Below are 24,306 nucleotides of genomic sequence, written 5' to 3'. Positions count from 1 at the left end.
TTGTCATTTTCACCAGTAGTAACATCCTGTTGTTGATCACGTGACTCGTGTGATGTGAAAAAGTGTTTTGCAAAATACATCTATTTTGAAATTTTGAAAAATCACCACATGCAAAGAGTTTGTTTTTTTTTAAACTGGCGTATTTCCATTAAGTGAATTTATTTTTGTAATTTCAATATGCGGAATTTTATGGTTAATGGAAACGCAGCTAGTGGCAACCCAAACAACACTCCAATTAAGACAGTCTTCAGGTATAAAATAAATACATACGACAAAGGGTTTCTCTTTGTTTTGGCTAACTGATGTGTAGAAGAAATTGATTAATGACAGAGTGAAAACATGAGGATAGAAAAACTCTGCATGTACTAAACGTGATTTTATCAGCTGAGAATAGAAATTCTCTCTTCAGTTGTTTTCCATAAGCAGGCAATGTGCAATAAACTATGAACAGTGGCAATCAAGCCTAAAACAAACATACAACCGTAGCAGAGAAATACTTATTACATAAAATTACACAGAAAGTAAAAATAAAAGGTCAGATCTCATATTTTTTTCATGCAGGACTGTTGTCTGTCACAAAGGTTTTCTCCACATCAGGAAGGTTCTCCAAAAGATTCCTTCTTTTTAACATTTGTAGAATGTTCCTCATAAACACTACAGTGTCCAGCAACATCTTCACCCACACTAACATGTTTTGAGAGAGTTTTATTTTCTGAAGAATAATGTCTTCGGTCATCATCACATTTACGTTCATGTCAGGAACAGAAGACCAACAATTAATTTTTTTCCCGCCACAGTCCAAACAGAAAAACTCAGGACATACCAAGTATGTCTAATGTAAAGTAATTGAACCCCTGTATGTGATTTTATCCCACCCCCGGCTTCATTTTCAACTCTCTCTTTACCCTCAGCCTCTCATTATCTGTCTTGTATTCATATAATCCGACACCCCTTCACACCGTCTTGGTTTGGTCATGTTCTATCCCTTCCAAGGATTTCTCCATGTCTCTTCGTCACTCCGCCCCCCCCTTTCTCTCCACTCCTTGTATCCCTTCTGTCAGCGGCTGCCGTCTTTCTTAACCCACTTTTAAAGCAAAACAATAGAAACAATACAAAGTGAGCGCCCAGGGTGATGGGAGGGGATGCAGATTGGTGAGGCCGCACGAGTATCAAAAGCCTGCTCCCCACAGAGAGGGAGACGCAGGGAGGGGCAGTGCTCTCCATCTGCTGAGGTGCAAACAGGAAACAAGGCAGTTATGGAGCGTAATGACAGACTGCCAATAGAGTAAGTGCGTGGGTAAGTACCCAATCTACTTCTCTTTCTGGGTAATTGAACCACCAGTGTTTCCTACAAGATGAGGCGCTCCAGTTTATCTGGATCTCAGGTACAGTTGATAAGTTCTTCTCTGTTGTTAGGATGTAAAAGAACCAGTCAGTTGCCAATTAGTTTATAATTTCTGAACGAAACATTAAGAAAGGCAGTAGATTCAGTCATCTTTCTCAAACAGGACTTACATTAGGCCAATTGTAGGACTTAAGGTCCGTAATAGGGGGTCTGGGAGTCCAGTGAATGCAGCATTCTACGCTAACAAAAAATAAAGTTTAACTCAAGTGAGAGTAGCACTACATCAACACATTTTTACTCGAGTAAAAGCAAAAAGTAGCCGTGCAAGAAATTACTCAAAAGTAAAAAAGTATTTTGCAAAAAGTCTACTCAAGTACTGAGTAACTGATCAAAATATCAATCATTTAATATTTAAAAATTGCATCGTCAGATGGACCAAAATATAAAGTTAAGTGGAAATTTTGGTACTTTAAAGACAAAAATGACAATAATTCATATAAGTAACAAAAAACACCAAATCAGGTCAAAGAACAATTTTTCAAATAAATTTCTCTCAATAAAAAACTTCTGAAACTAACAAAAACTGCAAGTGTGTGTGTTTAGTGAATTTTTGGTTAAAACATGTTTGTTCTTCATTCAGTGGGGAGAGAATCCAGAAATTTTACTTAAGCAAGAGCAGAGATACTTCATAATAAAACTACTCAAATAAAAGTAAAAAGTAAACATAGTAAAAAATATTACTACGTTGTATTTTCTTGAGTAACTTAAAAAGGTTACACAAGAGAATGTAATTGAGTAAATGTCTAACTCACTTATGTGAACTTTTAACAATCAAAATGCATCACAGAACCAAAGGTGTGTTGGACCAAGTTAAAGTTATAATTTTTGTGTTTTTAGTAGTTGATTTTGGCATTACAAGTCTGCCTTAACCTGTTGTTTCATAGAAGAAGAGAGTGGATAGATGTGTTACTTTATTGATCCTCAAAACAACAGTTTGAGGATCAATAAATTATTAGCACATTTTATATCATTCTTTCCATTTTAGGGGGTTTACATATGACAAATATGTGGCATTTTCCTAAAAAGACATTAAGCTAACATGCCATGAGGTGTATCTACCAGGTTTTATGGTACCTGCTTAGTGTAGACATGTGACAGAAGCTGATATGGAATTTCTCATTTATGTTTTTGTTTCTGTTTTTAGTTTCACACTTCTTCTGAATAAATCTGCCAAACTCAACAACTTCCTGTTCCTCTGAGATATGGATGGAAGAAGAGCTTCGTGTTGGGAATATTGAGTATAGGCTGGCTCACTGAGAGGATATTGAGGAATAAGAGTACAAAGGGCGTGTGGAGTGGACCTCAGCAGGGTCAGTATAGTGTATTATCACACACAGTAGGTAGTGTATTACTTTACCAGTTTTGCTTCATTTTCAAGAATCGCTTTTATTAGAAGTCGACTGATATTTGTGTCATTTTCCTTGTTTCAGCATCGACCTTAAATAAATTGGAATGGTTCTTCTCTAACCTGCGTCATCAACTTCACCTGGATGGCTCTCAGCTAAAGCAAATGGAAAAACTTCTGTCACCTGTTGTTGCCAAAATCAGTGTCACTAGATTTCTGCTCAGACCTAACAGTGTGTTAAAATCCAGCAATCTGGGTTTGATTAATCAGCAAATATCAGGAAGCAGTATGGGTGAGTGGATATGAAAAAGCCTCATATTTACAGCTACATTTTGGGGCCACACTGTGAGGGCTTGCGAAACACAGTCTGGTCACTAAGGCCATGCTATCTGGCTGCTAGACAGCAGACAGGAAACATACAGCTGGGATTTAAATCAGCCTTTTTTGTCTCCTTCAGCTCTGCATCAAAAAGGATCAATGAAAGGATTTTTGTGTACATGAGCATTGTTTTTGTTTTGTATGTGTACTGTGGTGTATCAGGGTGAAGAAATGTAGCGCAGGCCGTACTGAACATGGCATTAATATCTGCAACAATACCATCATTGAGCGGACTGACACTCAGCATGTACAGAAAAAAGAAAAACAACCAAACAAAAGCAACTACTGTTACTGTTCTATACTAAATGCTACGTCATGCTGCTACGACTACGGCACATTTTCCACTAATAAGAGTTTATCTCTGTTAGGTTGATTGATTGTGGTTTACAGCTAATAAAAACCCACAATTCTGTTATGTCCTCACTAGATAGAGCTGCATTACACAGCTAGGCTGTCAGTTAACAGAAGAGTTGCTAAGTTCTGTTTCCTTCCTCACTTATTATTTCTCATTTAGTCTGTAAAGCTGTGAACACACAGAAAAAAACATCAAATAACATAATTAAAGCTAATATGATAAACTGTTAGCCTTATAGCTAACACATAATAATATGTGTTAGCCTCATAGCTAACACATCACCAAGTTGATTATGTGTTAGCTATACAGCTAACAAGTTATGTTGGCCTTATAGCTAACACAAAATTAAGGTGGATATGTATTAGCAATAAGGCTAACACATAGCCTGGTTAATAAATTAATCATTATCACAACGTATTAACCAAAAATGAGAAAGAAAGATGTTCAGCCTTCCTTGATTTGATGATTCTATGTTTAAATTTTTAACTATAATAATTACTCTGTGAGTAATCAAGTCTATTAACTTTCCATTTAATTGTCAATCTTCTTATTCATATGTTTAATTACTCTCCTTTGTACAGTTCCTAACTTTATTTCTAATTTGAATTAGCTTTGTTTTTTGAGGAACAATATATATACAGTACAGACCAAAAGTTTGGACACACCGTTGTGTCCAAACTTTTGGTCTGTACTGTATATATATTTATATACTATATATATATATATATATATATATATATATATATATATATATATATATATATATATATATATATATATGTTTCAATTTTCTACCTGAGCTTCTTCTTGTAACACGATTCTTGGTGTTACCAGCGAAGGTCAGGAGGCATGCTCCAACAGTCTAATATTACATCTGAGCATCTAATATTAATACTTTAAACATCATGTTTAAAGTTTTGTATTGCCTGTGTGAAGAAACAGGAAGGAAGTATTTTATTGATTAGCTTAAGATACACAAACATGGTTCAACTCGTTGAAACTAGCTATAATAAAACCGGAAATTCAGAGTTCATCAACAGACTTAATGTTTGCAGAAGCTGCTTCCTGGAATATGACCAATACACATCAACTCACAAGCCAGTTAGCTGAGCAACTGACAAAAATGGCTCATCCTGATAAATAAAGCGGAGAGAATAGAAAGGGCCCTGCAGGCCTGCGCCAGAAGTAGGAAGGCTGTCCTTTGTTAACATGTTGGTGTGGCTCATCCTATGGATGTAAGCTTTTAGATCTGGACAATCCTCAGCTGTCAGTCACACGCAGCCAAACCGAGGCGCTGAGTGCAAGACAGAAACAGATGGGGTATTTGGTTGGTGATGCCCTTCAGGCATCCGGCTTTGGTCACTTTCAAACAGACTGGGATGGAGCTGGAGGATCAGATGAGAACACGCAAACCATAAACACAGTCTGTTCAGGCTCCACTCCACCCAGGTCCAAAGAGACCCGGTGTTAACAGCCATCCTGGCTCATCACATTCAACCACTATTCCCTCCAGGCATTAGTGTTCTGAGTGATCAGACACTTATCATGCAAAATAAAGCAAAACCTAGGCACAGAGTGAGCTGCTAGCTGAGCAAGAAACATCAGGTCAACTGATGTTTCTGTATTCAGTCACTTGAACTGCATAATTATGCAGACATCGACACGGCTGACATTTATCCGACTCCCACTATGTGCCATAAATGCCTCATGAGCTATTCTGTCTGTTTTGGGGATGGGGGGGAATATAAATAATGTAGGCCTTTCCAAAGCTGTGTCACAGGACACATAAAACAATCCCCCACTAAAACAACTGACAGCTGGATTGCACACATTTCAGTGAATAAATACTTTGAGACACTTTCTGGGTTACGAGTAGCCTGGCCATTGCCTTCCTACACAATTCTACCCAATTTTCATCTCCCTCCAGTTTCAGATTTCTCCTATTGACTTGGATTTCTCTGGTAGATTTTTCTACCGGGCCAATCAGCGAATAGAGAGAGGACTTGTGAACGATGACATCGATTTTCTGCCGTTTCTGTTTTCATTATGGACTAGCCCACATGGACCGTCCAGTTCAGGCCCTTTGACCTGCCTGCCTAATTAACCAGAATGAATGAAGCAAAATAAACCAATCATCCCAGCAACAGATCGCCAACCTTCATGTGGCTTTCAGATGAGTTCAAGCACAGTGCGTAGAGAACTGAATGGAATGGGTTTCCATGATCAAGCAGCATCATTCCAGCCTTACATGACCAACTGCAATGCAAAGGGTTGGCATGCAGCGGTGTAAAGCACTTCTTAAGAGACAAATCATGCCAGACTAGTTGAAGCTGTTAGGATAGGCTTCCACTCAAGTTCATGAGACACATATTTTTATATATTGTATTTCTGGCATGGCCCATGATTTAAAGTTTGATGCGACCTCTCTCCTGGTCACATCAAGGGACTGACATATTATCTCTGAAAAAGAAAAAAAAAAGACTTATTATGTCTTTTAGGCTTCTGAAGAAAATCTGGTTTGATTTACTGTTAGAGTGGTTTACAGTGTCATTAATGAGAAATATTAGATTGTAAAAATACTCCTTCTCTGAGTAATATCCTCCCTGCACTACTTCCTTTTTTCTTATCAGTTTAGTTTATTGGCATCTTAATTCATTTTTCTTTGTTTATTCTTCTTTTTTCCTTCTGTTTGAGTGTTTGTTATATTTATTCTTGGTATATTTGTTTAGATGGAGCTTAGAATTTTATTTTATTTTTTACAGATGTGTCACCTTTAATTCCAGTAGGCACCGGCTCCCCTCTCCCACCTGCTGTTTAAAATCATGACGCATATTTAATGACCTTGAGGAGGATTTTTAAGGAACAGTACTTTCAAATAATTTTATATGCTCATGATACATTAAGTAGATAGGTAGATAAATGTAAAATACCACATCAGTAATCAGTTTAATCAAGAGAGACAAAGAACAGAGGCCATTAAAGCTGACTCCAACTTTTATTTGCATAATAATGAGTGCCGAAAAATCTGAATCTACCAAATCAGACATGGTGTCTGGGAGGATCAGAACTGCAGAGTGTATTTCGGTCCTAACCCCAGAGCAGCTACATTTGGAAAAGACGCCTTTGGCGAATACATTACTAAAATATCATCAGTGTGCACAGACAAAGGAGAGTGTGACCTTTGTCTTCCTGCAGGCTTCGCTCTGTGTCTGCTCCAGCGTGAGCCAGCCCAATGCCACTGAGAATAATTGCAACCAATCCAGTCCGTCAGCTACGTCTGACATGATGCTACTCCACGGTTCGTACCGTGGGCCTGCTCATACTTCACTGCTGACGGTATAAAAACAGTCAAACTTAAAAGCCAGAATCGTGGCAGAAGAGTCTCCACAGAAATTCGTACTATTCACTATTAAATATCACCGTTCACCTAAAACCGAGATCTAGAAAGTCGGGATGCTGCAACGGCCTGATTAGATTTTTAATCCAGTTTGTAGTAGTGTTGTTATTGTTATTATTTCACAAGCATTGTGGCGTTATCGTCCTAAGTTCACCGTCACTTTTCGACGAGGATGTTCCAGTGCCACCAGCGCAGCATGTAAGGTATTAAGGTTTCCCTCCCAGTTACTGTCATTAGTTGATCAGGTCTGTTGATGAGCAGCAGACTGAGGCCTGGAGCATCGTCAGACCCTTCCTCCTTCCATCTGCTCTTCCCATCCTCTGTTTATCCTCTGCCCGTCGCAGCCTGCCAGACGGCTGTGAGGAAAATTCACCTCTAATTCACTTGGGTAAAAGAGAGAGAAATTAACAGACAGCAGACCAGTGGGCCACTTCTGTGTGAAATACCATACTACAAAGTATGATTACATGTGAATTATTAAAAGGATGAACCAATGACTAAGCAGATTTCTTCCAGTTTTTATACACAGTGCCAACAGGCTGTGTATAAAAAAATACACCATCAGAAATAATCTTAACCTAGTGCCTTCCCACACTATATGAGCCATGGGTCTCAACGTTTCTTCCTTTTGCTGGGATGTGTGGTCCAGATAATTGAGCAACTTCAAGAAAAAGAATCTCCAACTTATATTTCATTTATCATATGAAATACTAGCTTCTTTAAAGCAGAAAACAGTTACAGAAAATCTTCATGAGATAACACTTGAATTGACAGATATTGAATGAGCAGGTGCAGGTGCCACATTCAACCCAAAAATGGGCCATTCTTATGTGCAATGGTAATTCCTATGGAATTTTATCCAAAAATTTGTTAACTGTTTATTAACTGTAAATTTGTGTTTGGGTAAAAAAAAAAGACAGTTGCTCTGGGTTTTTCTGCCTGGAAAGAAAGGGTTCATTCAGTTCAATTCAGTCTGTTTACAACATGTCATCTCAATGCACTGTCCAAAAAAAAAAAAAAAAAAAAAGGATAGCACTTCAATCCATTCATGCAGGGTTCCTGAAAGGAGGCTGCATAAGTCTTTTGTTATGTTCCAAATTGAACCCCTAGCTACATTAATTTGACAAAGAATTAAGGGTAATATATATATATATATATATCAAACAGAGCACAAAATCTTTCTAGACAAATAATCCAGAACATAGAATGTCAGCAACCAGAAGCAATGAAATTAGCAGGACACTGACCAGTACAATTGACAAGCAAATTGTAATTCCACCAACCTAAATAAGGGTTCAAGGTATTCGAGAATTACTATAACCCCCGACATGACACAGCTATTCAAGGATAATTATGGTACATTGATGGGAAAAATAAAAGCTGATCTTACAATTTCCCTCATTGGGAAAATGAGGGAAATGTTCATTTGCATTGTTCATTTGAACAATGCAAATGAACATATTACCAAGACTCTTCCAATCTCTACATCTACAGACTGCCAGCTCATTTTTAAAGGAGACAGGGGGATTAAATCTGCCTGACTTGAAAGAAATAGCTCCATGCTGCTCAGCTAAGATCAGTGGTTGCGTGGTTGTGCCAAGATAACATCATATGGGTGAGGATGGAGCAGAGTGACTGCCCAAATAGCCAGTTGGACATAATCCCATTTATGAGAACAGACTCATGGAAAGCTGCCAAAATACATAATCAGAGGGTTAAAAAAAAACACTTAATGTGTGGTCAGCAGTGAGTAAGATGCTAAATTTTCCCCCTCAATACCTAGAGCAAAGAAAGTAACGTATAAAATTACATTTGTACCATCAATACCATATTGGCTTTAACAATAGGAACAGGATTTGATTATTATTAGGGGAACAGGAGACCTGATGTCCTTGCAACAACTCCAACAAGTTATAATCTCCCCTCAAATGATTTAATACTTACAGCTTCCACAATGCTGACAGAAAAATGATTGAACATTTCTTTGAGTCTTTCCAGAAAAGACCACTGACGAAAGGCAGATAAAATTACTTAGTGTTTGCTCCAAGTTATCCAAACCAACAAAACTCAGTCAGTTCCAGCTGAGAATATTATTCTTAATGGCTAAGAAGCCAACAACCACATCATAGTTAAAACCACACCCACCAGCAGTGGCCCAATGGAAAGAGAGGTTAAAAATGTATGCCATATAGAAACTATAACTGCATGGCCATAATTAAAAACACAAGAATGGATTTTGTAAGTTGGGATTTCATTATATATTATTGTTCTGGCTGGTATTTTGACTATTAATGTGCCCTTTCTCTTCTCTTTTGCTATAAAAAAAAACATTTTTAATGCCTCAAACGTGCATTTATATATGAGGAAGTAAAATTTATTAACTATTATTTACGAGAGTAATGCCTACAGCTTTATTTCCCTTTCAAATGCGCTGATTGCGATGCAACTTTGAAAATAAACTGCCTGTGTGCCGGCCTGTCTGATACTGACCTGAAGTTATAACTACATGCGATCGCACTGTTCGCCGCAGGAAGCTGACACCAGACGGAATCTAACACCAGAAGATACAGGTAAATATAGCACCTGATCACACCCAACATTGCAAGGTGACCATGGTGACCAGCAGGCTGCACTAATACCAAATTAATTTATCTTGAACTGAACATCAACCCAATCTGGCCACAGTCCACTTTGTCTTTGTGTTCCATCTGCACAGTCTGGAGATTAGTCCCAAACTGATGCTTCTTACTATATACTTTATAGTATTTTTCTCAGTAAAAAGTTAAAGGTACAAACATATATATATATATATATATATATATATATATATATATATATATATATATATACAGTACAAACCAAAAGTTTGGACACACAGTTGTGTCCAAACGTTTGGTCTGTACTGTATATATATACATATGTGTGTGTGTGTGTGTGTGTGTGTGTGTGTGTGTGTGTGTGTGTGTGTGTGTGTGTGTGTGTGTGTGTGTGTGTGTGTGTGTGTGTGTGTGTGTGTGTGTGTGTGTGTGCGTTTCCTCTTTGTATACAAAGCAGTGTGGAGTATCTTTAAAAAATTAAACATCTGATAAATGTTTTAAAGCTTCAACATCTACATTTTTCTACCATAGAGTTTGCAGTTGTCTTTTTGAGAATTAACCACCAGTAGGCCTGTCACAATGAGCAACAAATCAATTAACCACCTAATAAGTTAAAAGTGAGCACAATAATTTTAGCCGTTAAAGAGATGCTCGACTTTAATATTGTTGAAAAGCCGCCATTTTGAGCTCTTCTACTGCATTTTCAGCTTTTGAGCTTTCCCTCTTTTACAGCATCCAGACTGCTGATTAGATTGACACAGGGGTTTCAGTATTAAAATATTGAAATATCCTCTGCATATAACTATGCTTAAATTAAGTTAGCTGATCATTTTTTGTCAAACCAAAACAAAAAAGTGAAAAGGTTTTTGTTGAAGATTGTTGAAGCTAAGAAGATCATTGATCTCTGTTCAGTAACCTAACAGCAATATAGCGAAACAAACGGAATCTATGAGGGAAGTATTTTGTACTACAACACTGACATCTAGTGGTCAAATACCAGCACTACAGCCTGGTGTGATCGAAGCCTATCAAAAAGAGGCTTACAGTAAATTAATATAGGATTATGGCGATTTGTTTTTTTCCCCTACATGACCTCACTTCACCTCTTGGGTTTTAGCTTTGCTGCATCAAGCTTTGCCATGTAAACAGATGATAGATGAACATGCTTCCTTTTTAGAGCTGTTTCAATAAGAAGCATGTAGAAAATGTGGAGTTGTTCAGAGACAGTCCCACCCATTGGCTACACTGCAGCTGATGCTAAACTTTCAAAGAAGAAAGAAATAACTGGAGTAATGTAAATCTTCCGTGACTTTCACTTATATCAACCCCTGATAAAGGCACTGGTTGAACTTCACCTCCACATATTGAGCTGATCAACGTGCTGTTTTGTTATTCAAATCAAACATGTCTCCCAGAGTGCACTAGCATCCCTGTATGGAGACCCTTTAACCCACACCGTGGAGATGATCGACTGCTGTTGGAACCTCAGGTGGTCCGAGAGATGACTGCATCTGTGATTATCAGACCACAGTGTTCTCATGTCATTCATCAGAGGAAGTCAGCTAAACCTGTTGACACCTGACACCAGAGGGTCACGTTACATTCTGTCCTGTACATATCAGCCTACCTCTGCTCTGTGTGCTCCTCCTTCATGGCTCCTCATCTTTTTTTAGAGCTGAACAAACATATTCCTCTCCTGTTGCTGGGGTACAATCTACATCCGTGGAAGAAAGGGGAAGTCACGTGCTTGATGCCACAGAGAGTCAGGGACAGTCTGTCTGGGATGTTAGTTTGTTCCCTTCTAAGACCAAACAAGACGAGTTATTGTCTCCTGGTACGATGAAAATTGAGTCAGAAATCACAAATCTGTGCAACCGTGTTCTCACCACTAACATGCGTAACAGTACAATATCTCCTCAGCACAAATTTGCACAATCTTACTTTAAAAATACAGTCAGTCTAAAACTCCAAGTGAAATTTTATTTTAAAGAATCATTTGAAAAGCCATTCCTTGCATAATTCTTAAAATAAAAATAAAAAACACTTATTTGAGAATAACACATAATTTAAATGGTGCAAAAACCTTGTTTAGGCACATTTTGATTCAGCTTTAGTCTTGAGCCTTTCTGAATTCACACATACGAACCTGTATTCTGAATCTAAGTAAAGATGGAAAAAGTTCTACTGTCCTCATCCAATTTTCCTCACTGTCAAATGACAGTTACTCATTTGTATCCCTTAGGTAAAACCCTCAGGGTCCATGGCCATGAGACGTGGCCCCTGAGGGCAGAAATGCTTCAGCTCCTAAATGCCTGGTTCACTACAGGTAGTCTGAGTCGGTCCAACCAACAGATTTATAGAATGTCTGTCTTTATATCAGACATCCTGATATAACACACGGTACTGCGACCGTCACCGTGAGTCGAGTCGCAGCTCAAAGCCCCGGTACCACCTGGTACCACCTGGTACCACCTGGTACCACCTGGTACCACTTGGTACCACCTACTGACTGTTCGCTCTTCTTCTCCTTAACGTTTCTACCAGGCAGGTTTTTAATTTGATAGAGTTTCACTTCCCTTGGTACCTATAGTTGACATAGAATTGTGACCAAGATACTAAAGCTCATAGAGGGCAATAGTAATATTGTGATGAAAAAAAACAGACAGAGCCAAATGTTGAACATGAATGTAATGGCAGCAATAATTTCGACGAGAGCCATTCCAGGAAGGAGTCCCTTCTAAACAGAAATGTTTTTTTAAAGTTTTTATCAAGACATCAAGATTTACTTCTGACTCAGAGCGTATATGTTTAATTCTCTTTCTTTCTGAGGTGAAGCCACAAAATGAGCTACTGCTACCACTGCTCTATCCCCCAGTCAATCATGGAGCCCACTTCTTAGGTTTCCTCAAGTTAAAGAGGAGTTTTATTTTCTGCTGCCGATACATGCTTGCCTTGTATGAGGGACTGATGCAAACTTAATGTCTTGATGCAGTCAGTTGTTACTGTGGAGAGAAAATGTTTTGCCAACTCCCAAAAAAACCTGAACTTGACTGTATTATTTTACAACTAGGATTAAATGGAATATATATGTATGTAACTCAGTGTTAACAGCTACAGTCTGCCTATGTGATTGGATGGAACAGACTTATATTTCTGTACTGAAATTGGAACTGATTGGTTTGTGAAGTGGCTGGAAATCACATTCGCTGTGAAGCAATGCTACGTATGTACAAAAAGTTCTGATAAACCCCAGCAGACGTAGAAGGCTTTAAAATCCTTCGCAGGAGCTGCCAAGAACACAAGTAAAAAATGCTTTCTGCCTTCAACACAGTAATCAACCACTGTTGGTAATTCCTGTGAAATCTTACAGTAAGTCACATGTATTTGAAGTTATGTATGATTAGGGATTAAGGAGAGCTAAAGCAAAGGAGTGCACATTTCTAAACATGCGTTTGGATAACAATGCAGAATTCAAGCTAATATTGCAAGTGATCAGTTTTCTAAGACCAGGTGCTATGCATGGCATTCTGATAGATGCTCTCCATCCCTGTCTGGTTAGCTGGACGTCCATGTCTTGGTAGGTCTGCAGTTGATTCATCCTCTCTCAGATGTCGGTTTGAACAGAGTTCTGGAATATCATTCTTGACTTGTCTGCTGTGTTCCTTGGTCTTCAGTATGCTGTTGGTACTCTCTATGTTCTCTAGGAAACCTCTGAGGCCAGAAACAGAACATCTACTGATCCCGTAGATGCACAGGACCACAGAACTACCTGTAACTTTCTGATTAAGAGTTGCAGGTAGTTACTACTTAGTAATTTGGTGATTATCTGAGAAAAATGGGCTGATCTGGATTTTATTTAGGAGTCTCAGAGTAAAGCGGGTTCCTTGTTCCTTGCCCAAACGTACAAGACATTTTTAAGATTTTTATTTGAAACAACAACTTGAAACCACATATCCTTCTTCTTTGCACTTTACAATTATGCACTACTTTGTGTAGCCTTATCACATAAAATTATAAAAAGATTTGTAGAAGTTTGTGGTACTAATGTGGCTAAATGTAAAAGAAAAAAGGTTTAAGGGAGAAGATAACAGGCACTGCAGGAATCAAGACTATTTTTTTGTACCTCTACATTTCAACAAATCTCTTCAGCGATGACCTGACAGACCATTTCTCTATTGCTGTAAGACTGACTGGTTGAGGGCCCATATGCTGGTTACTGGAGAGGCAGAGATAAAAATCTACATTTAGCCTTTACAGATGCAGAAAGTCCAAAGACATAAAAAGTCAGACTGTACAAACCAAACGAAGAAAGAACAAAACACTACAGTTTAGCCAACGACAAACCTTTAAACTTTCTCTTCTATCTAATCGACACTGTTTTGAGCCACACATTGTGTCCTAGTCCAAGAACACAGTGACAGTAACCGGAGCACGCACCGCCACATCCTGTGGCAATAACATGTCTGCACATTGGACCCTGGCACAGGAGCAGACAACGCGGTGCCTTAAGCAACACAAAAACTCACATACTGTTGTCCGCTGAGATGAATAATGTCCAATGTGCAATGAGACGAGAAAAGGAAAGATGAGACAATTTTACAGCTGGCTGCTAATAGAACAGAATGTATAAAACAAATATGAATACAAATTTATGTGAAAGTAATATCTGAATTCTAATGAAGGCAGTGAAGCTGTTTAGATTTATCCCAGCCTCTATAACACCATAAAGATTACCTGCAGAGAGACTAATCCAGGAGAATAGCTATGTGATGTCTGTAGTCAGAGTTGATGTGTAATACTGCAGCACACACATGGAACAGGACAGCAGGACAAGACTTTGATTTGTGCTCTGACGGAGGCTGTGTCCTCCATGATGTAATCACTAAGCATGATGTCCATGCGTTCATATCCTTGGTCCACCTCGAGCCAAACCACGGTGTGAGGATCCCAGGCTAGAACCCGGAGGCCTAACCGAACAGCCCTTTAAATGTCCTCGTTGTCCTCTGCACCGACACCTCCGCTCACACGCCAGAGACAGCCACGGGCCTCTGCGGATGCAGCCAGGGAGGAACAGCCTGCTCGTTTGCGCGGACTTTGGTGCTTGTGTTTGAGATTTGCGCAGAGCAGCAAAGTTATCCCAAAACCGCAGCATCATCCAGAGGATGCGCAAAGAGGCGAGGCCCGTTGCCCACACCGGGCGCCCCGAGAACACTGCGGCGAGACGCGAAAACACTTCTCAGTTTCAGCAGAGTTTGCGGCACTCTGTCCTGCTGTCATTATCTGTTCCTTGACGCCGTCAACTCTACAGCTCCGGTTCCCCACAACCGGGACACCACCCGATGCGTCAGCGCGACGTTTAAGCCCCAACTACGGGAGCATCGTGGAAAGATTGTGTCCGCTTACCTGCGCTGGTCTGCTGCGTCGCTCCCGCTGCGGTACCCGGCGCTGTCAGCTCCGCAGCGGCATCGCAGGACCTTCTCCCTCCTCTGTGCGGTCGGTGTGAGCGGAACGATGACTCCGTGTTTCCTGTGAGAGCAGCAGCAGCAGCAGCAGCTTTCCCTGTCTCTGTCTGTACCTCTGCCCTCCTCAGCTGTTTTCCCTCTGGCTCGCGCAGCGCGCATCCCTTCTCTGCTGCCGCGTGCACACGCTTCGGAGTCAGGTGGCGGGAAGCCGTGCGGCCGGAGGAAACCGTCCCGCAGGGCAGAACATCATGGCGGAAATTAAGTCCGAAAGCTTCAATCATATTCAATGAATTCTAATGTTATTACAGTTTTATTATTTCACTAGCCTGCCCTAGTTGACTCGGTGAAAGACGCACGAATATTTATGCTAATGATTTTGTGGTTATATTTAAAGAAAAAACATTTAGGAATAAAATATTATGTCAGACCAATGAAAAAAGTGACAATACAGAAATGTGGACTAAATAGAAAACATTAATACCTACCGAAAGTTTATTTTCAAAATGTACTTTTAACCTGACAACGAGCAGGTTAAAAGCTATATATATATATATATATATATATATATATATATATATATATATATATATATCATCCCATTAAGCCATGTTTTACTGTGGCCTAATGGATTGTATTTATATAGCGCTTCTCTGGTACTGACCACTTAAAGTACTTTACATTAGAGCTACATTCAAGTCGCAAACAAAGGCATAAATCAGTAGATTTAATCCTAAACTGCCTTGCCCGTGGGTATAGATGTGACAGATGGAAGTTGGAATAGAACCCACAACCTTCCCATTGCTATTACTCTATACCACTGAGCCACAGCTGCAAGAGTAGTTGTCTTGCAGTCAGAACATTTTGCCAATCAGAAGTACTTGCAATACTCATTATGTTAAGACACTGGTGTTGCAAGGAGTGGCTTCCTGCCAATCAAGAAGCCCTTAACATTCACTTGATGACCTTATTGATCCTGAAGAGTCAATGTAGCATTCTTCTCTTCTACATCCAGCTTTAGAGGCTCCAAGGTTATCCCCCACATCAGGCTTTTTATCCCTCTGTTTACTGGAATCACCTTACAGTCTTGTGTTTAGACAGAAGCCACAGTACCAGAAGTGGTGTGTAAAACAGCTCCTTAACAAATGACTTTTTCTTTCGATCCATCCATCCATCCATCATGTCCATTTATCTCTGAGGTCATGCAGCATAAGGCTGCCATACATCAGCCTTATGCTGCATAAGGGGGGGTGGGGGAGCATACATCCACATTTTTCATTTGATGGAATCAATTCAGTGCTTAATATGGTACTTGATTCAAATTTAAGTTTCATAAACCACATTAAAAATGTACAAAAAAAACATGCATTTCCTCATTTGAAGAACATTGCTTGAGGACATCCGTTTTTCTCCAAGTCTACTGCAGAGACTTTAGTTTATGCTTTTAGAACTTGTAGAATAGATTATTAAAGTCTTTCGTTTCCAGGCTTCCTAAAGGAACTTTAGCTCCATATTGCAGCTACTTCAGGACTCAGCTACAAGAGCCTTCTGAGAAGGACCAGAAAGTGAGTTCACCTTACACCACATTTAAAGTCTTTGCACTGACTATGTGCACATTTCAGAATTGTTATTCATGATGCTCTGAATAGTTTTTCCCCACCCAATTTGTCATATTTAGAAAGGTTCTCCTGTAAGTACTAAAACTTAATCCTTATATAGTCATGTGCCTTAGCTAGAAAACAGCCTTTCTGTAGACCTGATTCCAGTTGAAGACTTGAACACATTTATACTTTTATTTGAAACTCATAGCTATTTTTGCTCCTCTTAAAGTTTAATAAATTCCTTTCTAGCAGTCCAAAAACATGACTTCTGGATCAACTGAATACCCTAAAAAGTCCTGTAGGTATCAGAATGTGCATCTCTGTGTTACCCCATCATTGACTGGCAACCCCAGCCAATGACCCCTACAACGTATGTCTGGATGGACAAGCAGACATAGACGGTAGATGGAATTCTATCTTTCTCCTTTTCCAGCAGACATACATGTCCAGTGTTTCCTTATTAATGTTTCCAGTGTGACCTTAGTAATCTGTCCTGACTGGATTGCCCAGGAATTACAGTGCCGTGGATGATTATGGTCTAAGTCTTACAACGCATATCCTTTAAGCAGTTACAGTATGCCTTTCTAACAAAGGCAGATCGACTCCTAAAATTTTCCTATCAAGCAAATAGTGCCTCTCTGCACAGATGTGATTTGCCTACATTTAAATTAGGGCTTATACATGTATTGTCCCAACAACCTGGTCATTCTGGTGGACATGTATGTAAATTGCAGTTTGCATCGCATATATAAACAAAGACATATAATCTGCTGAAAGCTGGTGAAAAAAACAGGTAGGGGTCTCTGAGGGTGGAGGTGTTGCTCTGAATGAAACGTGTGTGATATTTTTAATCATTACTCAGATCAAATATAAGAGTTTTTGTGTGTTTTTCTGCACCTTGTTTCGTTTGTTAGTTCTGTTTAGAGTGGTAGTTTCAGCTTTTCTTTTTAGAGACTTTAGTTCCCCATTTCAAATTTGCAGTCTAGTTTTTCTTGTGCACTGCTTTCTGTTTGGATGGAGTGATGGATCGTACATTTGCATATGATAAACTTACTTTAAAACCACAACTGTAATTTGATTTTTGTATCCATTTTATTTTGCACAAAAAGACACATACAATTCAACACTATTGCTGTAGATCGGTGTTTCTCGATTTCCGATCCTCAGGAACCAGTGACCTTTGTATTTCAGATGCGTCTCTGCTCCAGAACACCTGGTTCAAATGATTGCATAACCTCCTCTGCATGTCACCAGAAGCCTGTTAATCACCCACTTGTTCAAGTCAGGTTTGTGGCAGAAGAGAAACGCCACAACCGTTGCAGGACAGGGCTTGCCTTGGGACAGGAATTGAGAAACACCGTCGTAGAGGGTTTGAATGGGCACTCTGGCAAATGAAATCATTTTAAATCGTACAAGTGAGCCAGCGTCCGATGAGAGTTCACTTGCACAGTCCAGCTCGGCTCCAACTGGCCCTCTCCCTCGTGTGGAGCCTGTTGTGGGTGTTGAGGTGTGCTGACTGGTTGAAGCATTTCCCGCAGACGTGGCATCGGAAGGGCTTCTCGCCAGTGTGGATGCGGTGGTGCCGCTTAAGCATGCTGACCGTGGTGAAGCTCTTCCTGCACACCGCACAGCTGTACGGTTTTTCTTTGGTGTGCCAGCGCATGTGCACCTCCAGCTGGCAGGCGAAGCTGAAGGTCTTGCCGCACTCTTTGCAGCAGTGCCACCTCTGGTTGCTCTGGCTGGGGTGAAACGAGCGCGACAGAGGCTGCTTCAGCGATCTCATGTTCTTGATCGGCAGTATGTGCATGCTCTGTTTGCTGTTGGAATAAAGCGCCCCCTTCCCCTGGACGTCAATTCTTAAAGGTTTCTGACTCTTTGCGGTAGAGACGGCCGCTCTGCAGTCTACGTGGACCGTCGTGGGCAACGATAAGCCGCTGGTTGGCTGCTTTTTCTCATTCTCCTCCTCGGCATTTTCCGTCTTTGTTTGCACACATGTCGGTGGCAGTGGGGAGACACCGGGGGCCGGTAGAGGACATGACTCCTGAGGCTCAATATGACAGCAGTTTCCATCTAATTGCCCAGTTGCCTCATTTGTAAAACTACTTTGTATCTTTCTAACTGTTGATTCTTCTTTGACTTGAGGAACGAGCTCCAAGTTGCTTCTCCCATCGGGCTCACAAAGGTGACTTTCCTCTTGAAGATGGATGGTGAGAGGCTCTGAAAGATCAAAAGCATCACATCATGCCAAGGTTACGCAAAAAGAGATGGTCGAGTCCCTGTTCTGAGGGAAACCTACACCTGAAGTGGAGCTAAACCTTAACCTTGATACCCAGAGTCTTGAATCTTGTGTCAGAATGGATCCTACTTTAGATTGTGCTTCTAATGGTGAATCTGCTGTCCAACACACCTGTGGCAAATCAGACTAACTCCAAATCCAAGGTCTAGATAAAAGGCGCAAGAAACATTAGACAGGAGGAGATTTAGAAATAAATGCCAGGGGCACAAAATGGTTAGGAGAGAGGCAAAGAAAAATGAAGAATGTCTTTTTGATGAGTTCCTAAATAAATAACTGTATATAAAGTGCCATGCTCTTTCAGTGTACAATTTTGGACATTGTAAAAATGTTGATTAATCTTTGTTATGATAAATTCCAATTAATAACGTTTGGGAAAAAAAAATTACAATCTATTGTCGGGATTGTTTTACTGTTTTCTCATTGTCAGGGTTTGTTCAATGATTGTTTCAATCAGTGGCGCAAAAAGTGGGTATGCACTGTATGTAACACATAGGGGCGCTGCACTAGAGAGGGCGCCAAAACGGGACTTTTTTTTTTCTAGTGGGAATATTCTGTATTTAACAGTTGCTTTTGAATGTATGAAATGATCAATAACAGAGGAACAGCACTGATTAGGGGCCCTCCGCTCCTTCACCTCCCCTCCCACTACTGTATATATTTTAATCGTCTTATATAGTGCACTTGACAAGGTAAAGATGGAGGGGTAGGAAAAAAAAGCTATCAGTAGTACAATAAAACAGTAAATGGAGGCGGGAGGGGGATAAAGATGTTGGAGGGTCAAAGAAAAGCTTTTCAAAATGACAATGAAAGACACTGACATTACTTACCTATAGATTATGTATATGTTTACACACGCACATATATATTTATATGATTCAAAACCCCCACATTGGGGGAAAATGCCAATATAGTTGGCATTTTCTATATTTAACAGCATGAAATGATCAATAACAGAGTAACGGTACTGATTAGCCCCTCTGCTCCTTCGCCTTCACTACTGTCGCTCTCCCTTCCCACACAGGTGGCTTGGGCACACGCCCCTAAGAGACCGCACTCAGGCGCGTTTTTTCTTTTTTTTTTTAAATCTTAGACTACCACTCGTAGTGCACTTGACAACAAGATGGAGCTGTAGGGGAAAAAAGCTATCCAGGGTGCAAAACAGAAAAAGGAAAAGGGAGAAGGATAAAGATGTTGGCGGGATGAAAAAAGCCTTTCATTGTGGTTGAAAGGCAGTAGGTAAGTACCATCAGTGTATCGACAACAGGACAGGAGGGTTGTAAATATTCAGGTTAGCTAAAGCTAGCCTAATACGGAATCATCCCATATTTGGCTGTTAAATGTTGCCTCCCCTATTGAACCGATACGGCATGGACGTGCAGAGGTGGGGTGTAAAGGGGCTCGACTCCCTGCCCCTTTTATTCTTGATGCCCTTAATGTCCTTTTTGAGTTTGTTTGTTTTTTGTTTTTTTTTCAAAAACATTTTTTTCAGTTTTTTTTGTGCTTTTTTTTATCTGTATGTCATAAGGCCTGTTTGTGTCCCTCAGCAATAATATTTAGCTAAATATAATAATTTAGCAAAATAAGCTAGTCTGGCTGCCCTCAGTGTAATAATGACTCTCAGAGCCTCCATGTTGTTCAGACTCCTGGTCCATGGTGAGGAGGAGGAGGGCGGATCTGCCCTCTAACTATCAAATTATGGGCAAGAATATTTTTTCATACACTGGTTTGTGAATAAAAATGTAGGTCTGATGTTGACGTTAGAAAAACTGTTTCTATTTATATTTTCATAATCGTCCTTGCAATAGCGGGACAAAACCCGCCTCACCACTAAACACAGAAATGCTGCAGAGAAACTTCTGACTTTAACTTCATCATTCTGCTAAAGGCCCGGTTCACTACAGGCAGTTTGAGTCGGTCCACCGACTGATATAAAGAATATCTGTCTTTATATCAGACGTCCTGATATAAGACACGGTACTGCGACTATCACCACGAGTTGCGACGCACCTCAAAGCCCTGGTACCACCTGGTACCACCTGCTCTCTGTTCGCTCTGCTTCTCCTTAACGTTTCTACCAGGCAGGTTAAAGCCGCTGCTGACTGGATCTGGGCTGGAGGTTCACGGCTGTAAATAGAAGTTATTGCAGAACCTCAAATGTTAAAGGAAGATTCGGCCCATTTAGAGTCACAAAATAAACATCAGAGAAAATATTGTAGTAATAATTAGAACCGCAGCAAAAAGCCAAACATGCCACAATGAAATGAATCAAAATGTCCCCAAAGCATGTTTGATGCTTTGGGGACATGTTTGATGTTAGCACATCTGAGTTCTAGAATTATAAGACTGATATATCAAGGCAAAGAAAACTCAGTAGCTGCTTCCAGGGGCCCTCCAGACATTCAAGGGCCCCTAGAAATGGTTTAATTGTAACACAGACCTTAGATCTAAAGCTGTGGCATCATTTATAGAGAATGATAATGTTATTAAATTTTATTTAATGCATTCAGCTGAGAAAAAATAATACATTTAGGATTTAATTAGGAAGTTAACTTTGTAAAAGTTTAAAGAATCGTCTTGATAGTTTGATTGTTGTGTTACCATGGCTACAATATGGTGTAATTTTGTGTTTGCGTTGAGCCTAATATAACTCACGCCTTTGCCACAACCATTGGTGTGTATTACTGGCATTACTTTCTTTACGATCTTCTAAGCTCAATCATAATGAGGGTTTTCAAGCAAACTGAATTTAGCAGACCAACAGACGAGAGAGTGGTTGAATACAGAATCAGATTCCACTCTGCTGGCTCTTCCCAAACTGAATTAAAACCACCACCGCAGAGACAGAAAAGCTCTGCAGCAGGAATTTCCACCGCTATTCACCTGACTGCTGCAGCAGCAGCCGCTGGACGGCTGCGTTCAGGAGCCTCTGGAGACGGTCATTCTCCTCTCTGGAGCGCAGCAGCTCGCTCTGGTACTCGGCCACCGCGTCTTTAACGGCCCCGAGGATCTCCGCCGCGGCAGCGCTCAGCCTGTCGTTAAGGAACACGCTTAGCCGGTCCAGCTTATTCATATTTTCGACAGTGTCCATCTGTTACCGTCCAGCCTGCTTGTGCTTCCGGTACAAGCAGGCCGGCGGCTTCTGCTTGTAGTCAGTAAGCTGAAAAACTAGCGTAGTGGCGCCATCTTGCGGTGGGCTGTCGTCTTCTTTTTCTTTCTTTTTTTTTGTTTTTGTTGTTTGGCGGTTGGCAAACGGTTGGTGTGGGGTCCTTGCTAACGCTCTAAAAACACTTTTACTCATAGGCGTAAATCCCGGGAGGGTCCCAATCTTGGAAAAGTTTAGAATTGCCCCCCCCCCAAAAAAAAATCATTGAAGGAACGTTTTCATTTAAATAATATCAATATGAAAAGGCAAAAGAAACAAAGAACGAACTAAATCTGCCATTTATCTCAGAAAAAAAATAAGAATTATTTTTTACGTCTCCCCCTGCCATTGTTAGAACAATGGTTCAGTCCAACTTGAAGGAGGCGCAACAGCGGCGCTGAACGGCACAGGCTCCGTTAGAGCCGCTGAAGTGAGGAGTTAACTGATAGCTGTGGCTCTGCAGCACAAACAAAAAACCCTCCATTAAGTAAATACTTAAAACAAAAGATATGTAACACCTTTTATTTACATTCACTGCTCAGTAAGTAGACACACTTTAACAATAAAGATCAGACTGCAGTTTGTTATTTTCCTAGTTTGGCTGAATCTCAATAAGCTGCCTCATTAGCAAAACTGCTACATGGCTTTCATAGAGTTGAGCTTTTTTTGTCAAAAGCCGCAAACATCTCATTCACAATTAGGTCTTTAACTTTTAGTTAATTAGCAGAGTTTGAAACGGGAGTGAGGGGCTGAGGAGTGGCCGACCGCTCTGTGTATGGGAGCCGAGAACAGATAGAAAAACTAGAAAATTCCTGAAGAAATGTAACCGGCTCCTGCTAAACTGTGCCCGTCGGTTTGGACCCAGCGTTTCGATGCTAAAAATTAGCATCGATGCTAAAGAAAGCTGCAATGTAATCAATAGCACACGGAGAATCACAAAAATGTTAACTCACCTGGATGTGAACCATTCAGTATGTTAAAATGAGCCAATCAGCTAAAATTAGCCAAATTGCTAATGTTAGCGTGAATGCTGTCAGTAGCATGTGGGACAAAACTAGCATGTTGTCTGTAATTGACTTACTCCATTCAGTATACTAAACATGTCTAATAAGTAAGAAAAATAGCTAATAGCTTATTTAAGGTAAAAGGCTAATGCTGAGAATTAGTGTGGGAGTTCCAGCATTGCCCATAGCAATGCTTTCCCTCTGCATTGTTATGGGCAGGTCCCCAAAAAACAGAAATCCGCTTTTATTTCTCACTGTCTTCAATGTAGAGCCTTTAAAACCACAAAATAAAAACTGAATAACTTTCTATATAAACCCTGGTGCTTTAAGTGTTACATTTAAGTTATGATACTCCCCATATATTCATTTCTATCTACCTGCTGGTCCTCAGTCATCCGGGGCATGGCAAAACTAAATAGAAAAAGGCTTAAAAATCAAGCAACTCAAGTTATGATTTAAACAGCCCATAACTTGTATTGGGAGCATTACAATAAATCAATGTTTATGAGGAATTTTATTAAGAGCTGCTCTTTAAAGCTTTTCTATTTAGTACCTTAAATATTTGTAAACGTGTAGCAGAGATTAGATCAGTCAGACTGAACAAAACTCGTATCTAAACAACATTTGAATTTTACTTTTACTTCTCAACAGGCTGCTTACTTAGAAAAACATGTTTGATGTGCATTACTAGTCATTTTTGGTCCTGCAGCTTGAATGTAGTTTAAAAAATTTTTAAAACCACATTTTACGTTGCATTTCACTGTAACTACGCCCTTGATTTTACTCACATATTAAAACACAGTACACTACTTGTACTTTAGGTCTTTTTATTAGTAGCACATTTGTTGGAATTTTATTGTAGAAGTGGTATTTTATGGTCTTCAGATACTTCAAACAACTACATTTTTAAAATCATTGATATATCCTCTGGAGAATTTTTAAGACTTTGTTTCGGTATGTAAAAGATATTTCAGTAATGACATAAAAGTTATGTTTTTTTTAATGTAATAAAGTAAGAGTTTTTGGATTATTTTCTGTAACTGGTTGTTGCAAGTGATGCGATATTTGTTGTGATACTTCGATATAAAAAAGAAGAACTTTTCTATAATGCCAGTGTCTTTGGCAAAAAATTAAGAATTCTGATGGGTTCACGCAATTCCATGGTTTTTAGTGCCATTTTTGAGTCATATAAAAAAAATCTCTTAAGAGTTGTTGAGACAAAAAAGCACAAAAATATTCCATGTTTTCCCTATTCTAATGCAAATCCCCACTTTCCTAAAACAGAATTTTAACCAAAAACAAGGACAAATATAGCACTTCTCTTTCT

At 39.8% G+C, this 24,306-nt stretch overlaps 2 protein-coding genes across 3 annotated transcripts in view; both read right to left on the bottom strand.

Moving 5' to 3' along the window:
- The window catches only part of nfasc (neurofascin), a 107,998-nt gene extending 92,825 nt beyond the window's left edge, over window positions 1–15,173 (bottom strand). For both annotated transcript variants that reach the window (XM_023325338.1, XM_023325339.1), the window contains exon 1: window positions 14,881–15,173. The gene's annotated coding sequence lies outside the window, so the exon portion shown is untranslated. The remainder of the gene's footprint in view (window positions 1–14,880) is intronic.
- A 2,449-nt stretch (window positions 15,174–17,622) lies between these two features.
- LOC111605804 (zinc finger protein 234-like) lies at window positions 17,623–22,089 on the bottom strand. Its single transcript, XM_023324587.1, has 2 exons — window positions 21,714–22,089; window positions 17,623–18,754 (listed from the first exon to the last, which is right to left on the bottom strand). The coding sequence occupies exons 1-2, from the start codon at window positions 21,919–21,921 to the stop codon at window positions 17,976–17,978; spliced, it is 987 nt and encodes a 328-aa protein (XP_023180355.1). The 5' UTR covers window positions 21,922–22,089; the 3' UTR covers window positions 17,623–17,975.
- Window positions 22,090–24,306: the final 2,217 nt, after the last annotated feature.

This window comes from Xiphophorus maculatus, chromosome 20, assembly GCF_002775205.1.
Source record: "Xiphophorus maculatus strain JP 163 A chromosome 20, X_maculatus-5.0-male, whole genome shotgun sequence".
Lineage (NCBI taxonomy): Eukaryota > Metazoa > Chordata > Actinopteri > Cyprinodontiformes > Poeciliidae > Xiphophorus > Xiphophorus maculatus.
The sequence above is the reverse complement of the archived record's forward strand: the minus strand, read 5'-3'. Positions and strand labels throughout refer to the sequence as shown.